At 41.6% G+C, this 7,225-nt stretch overlaps 1 protein-coding gene and 1 long non-coding RNA gene across 6 annotated transcripts in view; one reads left to right on the top strand and one right to left on the bottom strand.

The window, feature by feature from the left end:
* Positions 1-7,225, bottom strand: part of PPP1R13B (protein phosphatase 1 regulatory subunit 13B) — a 112,568-nt gene that overhangs the window by 21,975 nt on the left and 83,368 nt on the right. For 4 of the 5 annotated variants that reach the window (XM_037730251.1, XM_037730252.1, XM_017505371.2 and 1 more), the window contains exon 5: positions 1,169-1,270. The exons of the other annotated variant lie outside the window; for it this stretch is intronic. In XM_037730251.1, coding sequence (XP_037586179.1) covers positions 1,169-1,270 — 102 coding nt within the window. The remainder of the gene's footprint in view (positions 1-1,168; positions 1,271-7,225) is intronic. 5 annotated transcript variants of the gene reach the window in all.
* LOC108287168 lies at positions 1,265-3,318 on the top strand. Its single transcript, XR_001818240.2, has 2 exons — positions 1,265-2,964; positions 3,003-3,318. It is a non-coding gene; the product is annotated as an uncharacterized LOC108287168 (long non-coding RNA).

Here is a 7,225-nt window from a genome sequence, read left to right on the forward strand (position 1 = left end):
TTCAGGCAATTCTCCTGCCTCAGCCTCCTGAGTAGCTGGGATTACAGGCACGCACCACCATGCCCAGCTAATTTTTTGTAGTTTTAGGAGAGACGGGGTTTCACCATGTTGACCGGGATGGTCTCGATCTCTTGACCTCGTGATCCACCCGCCTCGGCCTCCCAAAGTGCTGGGATTACAGGCTTGAGCCACCGCGCCCGGCCCAGTTTTGGAATATTTTAAGATCATTTACAACAAGAATCATTTTCAGGAGGCATGTGTGATAGATCTGATGTTTCAATTAAGTATGATTAAACCACTATTTAGAAAAATTTGAGTTTCAATAACCAACGTAGAATTCAGTGTATATAATGAGCATTAACTATGCCCCACACTGTAATAAACCAAACAAGCCCAGCCTAGAGCAGCACACTGGGAAGCCCTGTTAACTAGCTGTCACCGTCTTCCGGACCCCCCCCCCCCATCAGTGTTTTCAGCACCGATCACTGCTTTCTTCTTGAACACTAATACTAACGACATAGCCAAGAACACACCCAGAGGCACAAGGAGATAACAAAAGCACCCTTTCTTCCCATTTTTTTTTTTTTCTTCTAAATACAAGGTATCACTTACTCTGTTGTCCAAGCGGGAGTGCAGTGGCGTGATCTCAGCTCACTGCAACCAACTCCTGGGCTCAAGTGATCCTTCTGCCTTGGCCACCCATATAGCTGGGACCAGAGGCACATGCCACCATGCCCAGCTAATTTTTTTTATTTTTTGTAGGCAGAGTCACTATGTTGCCCAGGCTGGTCTTGAACTCCTGGGCTTAAGTGATCCTCCTGCCTTAGCCTCCCAGAGTGCTGGGATTATAGGCATGAGCCACTGTGCCTGGCCCCTTTCCAAATTTTATCTGATTTTAATAAGGTCATCAGTTTCCAGATTGGGGTGTCTGTTGTGTGTGTCAAGGATGAGATGCTCTTGTTCTGATAACTTCCCAACTTGCACGAACAACAATCTGCATATGTTATTATGGAAGTGATAACAAAGAGAGAAAGACATTATGTTTAGCACTCCCATGGCATGGTCTTATTTTATAAGCATTACCCAAGAATGTATTCACCCCAGTCTAAAATGACGGTTAAAGAGGTACTTTTTGAACAGTATTTCAATACCTCTTTTTATAACTTACCTTGGCAACCAACATCTGCTGCTGATTTTCAATCTGCTGCTGTTGCCTAGCTGCCATATCTTGGAGCTCTGAGAGGGTAAGTTCAACACGTGGATTCCCAACCTAAACAAAAAGCACTTATTTTGGAACATATGTTTGTCTGCATAACTGTCTTTCTCTATTGTCAAAACTCATACGTATCAGGACTTTAGACAGGATCCCTAGAATTGGAAGAGTACCAACTAGTTTATTTTTCTTGTAAGAACTTTTCCTAATTGTTGACTGCTTTTATTAAATATAAACAACTTTTTCAAATGCATAAACATCAGATACTGTATTTAGTAAGGGCTCAAGTTTAAGCAAACATTTGGCAATGTATATTACAAGTGACATTCCTCCTTCTGGAATGAAAATTTAGTAAGTATATTTGAGCAAATGAAGCTGTCAAATGTTTAAGAATATACAACCAAAAAAATAAATATGCAGGTAATACCTAAGAACTAATGTCATCTTGCTGTCAACTAGCCTCAGGAAATGAAAATATGTAACGGATTCTAATATATGAATACCTCACTAAAAACACTGTTTGTATGACTTACATGAAGAACTGACACATCATCCAAGAATTCCATATGTGAAATCAACACGCAAAGGTAACATCTAGAGGAATATAATTGGCTGTTTCTCCATTCTCTGTCAATGATACCCTGAACTAAACACTTTACATATATGGACCCATTTCAGCCTCAGAATGACTGATGAGGTGGGTACTGTTATATCCCCATTTTACAGATAAGCAAACAAGCACAGGGCAGTCAGCCTGTCTGGCACAGCAGAGACGCAGAGTCCCTGTTCTTGACTGTTACTCACAGTTCATTACTTACTAGGCCCACACCAAGTGCAGTGTACTGTGACAGACGTGTTATGAGCATTGTGCCATATGCTCTTCAAAACGAGTCTTCATGGGGCTGGGGGGGTTGTGTGAGCCCCCCTCTGGGTGAGGAGCAATGGGGGTGAGGGGAAGGAGCATGCCTGGAGGCATGCAGCTCATTAAAGCAGCAGAACTCCATTCTCACAAGCCGATCTTCTCCCAAACCCTTCAGTTCTGAGCAGGGAGGCCACACAGTCCCTCCTCAGACCCCCACATTCTATTTCTAGGTTCATTTATGCCCTTAGGACACCTTTTACCTTCCGCCACCCTTAAACCTCTTACAATTCTAAATAGTCAGTTACAATTCCTATTCCTCCAGCTCTGTGTCTTCCCAAACTTTTATAATATTTCAGCACATTCTTGACTACTGAAAAATGAGATCAGGATTTGTGTAACAGTCTTAACTGGAACCACCATTCTGTTTATCTAAAAAAATCTGGAGAAAGCAATAAGGTACAAGACTTTTTTTTTTTTTTTTTAAATTTAGAGACAGACTCTCTCTGTCACACTCTCTCTCTGTCAGGCTGGGGTAACATGGCACAATCACTGCAGCCTCAAGCGATCCTCTTGCCTAGCCAGGATTATAGGCACACGCCACCATGCCTGGCTGATTTTTAAAATTTTTTGTAGAGGCAGGGGTCTCACTATGTTGCCTGTGCTAGCCTCGACCTCCTGGGCTCAAACAATCCTCCCATCTGGGCCTCCCAGAGCGCTAGGATTACAGGTACAGGCTACTGTGCCCAGGCTTAAACACTTTTTGACTAAAGGAAAACTACGTCCATTCAACAAATCTTTCAATTTACATTAATTTCGTAATTTCACAACTTGAAGAAAAAAAATAAAAAACTATCTTTCTGGTCTCTCCCACCAATGGCTTTATGAAACAGTGAAAAGGGGACAGAAAAGAAAAAAAAATAAAAAGAGAAGAAAAGAGGATAGAAGAAAGATTTAACTGTCTGGTGTTCTGATGTTTATATCTGTGAATAAGGTACGGCTTATTAAAATATTTTACTTACTAAACCAAAAAGTATTTTATTTGCCAATACATACATTTATACTTGCTTTATGTTACATGTGTTTTTCTAAGTACAAAATTAAGATATGCCATGTTGTCATAAGTAATTCAGTCACTGTATCTTATATATCAACTTATATTGTAATGAAATTGTATTGAAGAGCTTACATATAGAAAAGTGTAATAAATCATAATGTACAGTTCAATGAATTATTTCAAAGTGAATATGCCTGTGTGATTTAACTGTATTTTAAATGGGCTATATAAACATAAGCTACCATAAACCTGTAAGTCAACGAATATGTAACAATTTACATTTTAGTAATTGTGCAATGTGAAAATTTAGAAAAAAGAAGCCCCTTTTCCACAGTTTTAAAGAAAACGAAGACCTTTCAATGCAAATTTGATTTTTTAATAATAGGCCTCTCACTGTACTACCTGTAAACTAATCCCTATTTACAAATTAAAATTTTTCACACAAACTCAATTTTCTCAAACCTATTATCTAATTCTTCCCTGTTTTTCTTCACTGATTGCATCTAATAAGAAGAAATCAAACCATGTTCCCTCAGGCAATTCCAGGTTCCTAATTACGGAAGAGTTATCAGATGAGTTCAGCTCCAAGTCACTCAGCACAAGCCACTTCCAAAAACTAAGTTAAATTAGCAATAAAGGTCTCTCAGCAACAGCCAGGCAGGTGCCTACAAATATGAGATCCCCAAAAAGAAAACACCCCACCAGCCTTAAGCCTGCTCCAATGATCCTGTTGGCAGGGACCACCACTTGCAGCTCGGGGATCCAGATACCCTCTAACGCCAACGTTCACTACTTGACCTATGGATTCCAGGAACAGTGTTTCTGCTCCTGATGAACCCAGATCACTCTCCAGCCTCAAACTAACATCACTTCTTTTCCACAATAAACACGGCTCACTCTGCCTCAGGTCTAACTGGTCCCCCACCCCAACCCCACCATGAACAGACAGAAAGAGAAGCTTTTAGGATCACTTATCTGATCGTATCACTGCCTTCTTTCTCCAAACTTCCACAAATTTACTTGTGAAAATGATAAGAGACTTTATTAGCTAGCTTACAAAATTTTTATAAACAAAATATTTGCCTGACAAAAGATTTGTACCAGGCACTCACGAGGTAACCAGAGAGTTCACAAGACTTGGTCTTGACAGCAATAGGTCCTGGCCCAGTACCCAGTCACAGCATCAATAACCTGTTTTCTGGAGTGGACTCAGGTGACCCAACACTCCCTCATCTTCCCACCACGTCCCATAAGGCTCCAACATGGATGGCATCTTTTCAGACTCAAAGCCCACACTGCTTTTCATTCATTCGTATGGAAGAGTCTACATCCTCCTTACCATTTAACTCTCTCTCCAGATGCTTCTCAACATTTCCCTCACCCAAATTGTCTCCAGCTCCTGTCACCTCCCTTCTGATCACATCCCCTAATCTCTGGCTGCCTAAAAAGGTGCTACACTGGGACTTCATCAATGAAGAAGCTCAGCCATGTGCCCAAGACCCCCCTGACAGCAAGGGGCAAGGCAATGCCCTCTTCCACACAACAGGTCCATCATGAAGGTATCAGGAGAACACATATTCTCTGAGTACCACTATGTTCAGTATCACAGTAACATAACAGTCCATTTACCTTCCATATGCCAGGTGCCATCCTAGACACTGTAGGCAACAGAAAAGTAGAATGTCTCTCCATTTTCAATGAGCCTCTATTCCAAGGAAAGAGATGAGAATCTCACATGGGAAGCAATTAAATTACCTTATCCAATTCAACCATGAGGAACAGAAATAGAGAGCAAGTTTTCTGTATACTTGTATTTTCACTGTGAAATAAAAACAGCATTTCTGGCATGCCTATAATCCCAGCACTTTGGAAGGCCGAGGGGCGGATCAACTGAGGTCAGAAGTTGGAGTCCAGCCTGGCCAACATGGCAAAACCCTGTCTCTACTTTAAAAAAAAAAAAAATTAGCTAGGTGTGGTGGCACACATCTGTAGTCCAAACTACTTGGCAGGCTGAGGCAGAAGAATTGCTTGAAACCCAGGAGGCAGAGGTTGCAGTGAGCCAAGACTGCACCACTGCGCCCTAGCCTGGGCAACAGAGTGAGGTTCTGTCTCTTAAAAAAACAAAACCACCACCAAAAAAAATCCAACAGCACTTTCCAGGGTAGCAGTGAGGATGTGGAATGTCACCATGCACTCTTGTAAAAGTGCACTGTTCGGGCTGGCACCCACTCTGAGAAGTGCATAAAAAGAAGCAGGACATTTCATTGCACCATACCCAGCTAGCCTGGTTATGGGAATTACAGGACTGAAGATAAAAAGACGTTTCTTAAAATCTCCCACTCTCAAATAACGAGTCCAAATGAGAAGCTAAACCTCTATACCTGATCATTCCTGACTGTGCCGAAATTCCAAGTAAAAATATTATCTTATAAAACCCATGATGAACAAAAATAAAACATAATTTAAAAACTTTTTAATGGTCTTATATTTAAGACTGTCAACTTAAAAAAAATAAGCATATTAACACTAGTCCACTTCAGATACAAAACTTCAAAAACTGCTTTATGGTAAATAAGTTAACAAAATGAAATAACAGGCCAATTTTAGAAACATACCACAGGCCAGGTGCAGTGTTTTGTATTCAATTCCTAATCAGTATTTGATGCTGTCACAAAAGGTGAAACTTAATTACCCTCTTTTAAGATAAAATGTTGCTTTGGGACCTGTAATTCCAGCACCTGGGGAGTCTGAGGTGGGTGGATCACCTGAGGTCAGGAGTTCAAACCTAGCTTGGCCAACATGGTGAAACCCAACCCTGTCTCTACTAAAAGTACAAAAATTAGCCATGCATAGTGGCACACGCCTATAGTTTCAGCTACTCAAGAGGCTGAGATACATGAATCACTGGAACGCAGAACGCAGAGGCTGCAGGTTTCACTGAGCCAAGATCGTGTCACTGTACTCTAGCCTGAGCGACAGAGAGAGACTGTCTCTAAATAAGTAAATAAGTAAATAAAACGTTAACCTCTTTGCAAAGAAAGGATTTTATGTAAGTGGAATTTTGATTTGATATGTAATAAAAGTGCATAAATATGCCCATAATTAAACTAGCAACCCCAAAGGTACTAATATCAGATTTTTAACAAGTAAACTAGCCCATGATTTAACAAAAATTAGATATAAAAAGGGGGCTTACTTTCCATTTAAATCTCTCATCTGCATAATTATGTGTATGAGTCAGGACTCAGAAAGCTACCAAAATAACATATTTTGATAAACAAGCCATCAGAACTAGATTTTTTTTTTTTTTTTTTGAGACTGAGTCTTGCTGTTGCCCAGGCTGGAGTGCAGTGGCACAATCTCGGCTCCCTGCAACCTACTCCTCCCAAGTTCAAATGATTCTCCTGCTTCAGCCTCCCGAGTAGTTGGGATTGCAGGTGAGTGCCACCACATCTGACTAATTTTGTATTTTTAGTAGAAACAGGGTTTCACTATGTTGGGCAGGCTGGTCTCAAACTCCTGACCTCAAGTGATCTGCCTGCCTTGCCCTCCAGGAGTACTGGGATTACAGGCTGAGCCACAGTGCCTGGCTGGAACTATATTTTTAAAGGCACTAAGAAACAATTAGCCTAGCCAACATGGTGAAACCTCATCTCTACTAAAAATAAAAAATGTGCTGGTTGTGGTGGTGCGCACCTGTAATCAGCTACTCAGGAGGCTGAGGTAGGAGAAATGCTTGAACCCAGGAGGCAGAGGTTGCAGTGAGCTGAGATCACGCTACTGCACTCTTGTCTGAGTGACTGAGTGAGACCCTGTTGAAAGAAGAAAAAGAAGGAAGGAAAGGAAGGAAGGAAGGAAAGAAAGAGTGAAGGAAAGAGGGAAGGAAGGAGGGAAGGAAGGAGGGAAGGAAGGGAAGAAAAGGAAGGAAAGGAAGGGAAGGAAAGGGAGGGACGGAGGGAGGGAGGGAAAGGAAAGGAAGGAAGGGAGGGAGGAAGGGAGGAAGGGAGGGAGGGAAGGGAAGGAAGGGAAGAAAAGAAAGAGAGAGGGAGGGAGGAAAGGAAGGGAGGGAGGGAGGAAGGGAAGGAGTGAAGGGAGG

This window comes from Cebus imitator, unplaced genomic scaffold (assembly GCF_001604975.1).
Source record: "Cebus imitator isolate Cc_AM_T3 unplaced genomic scaffold, Cebus_imitator-1.0 Scaffold338, whole genome shotgun sequence".
Classification (NCBI taxonomy): Eukaryota; Metazoa; Chordata; class Mammalia; order Primates; family Cebidae; genus Cebus; species Cebus imitator.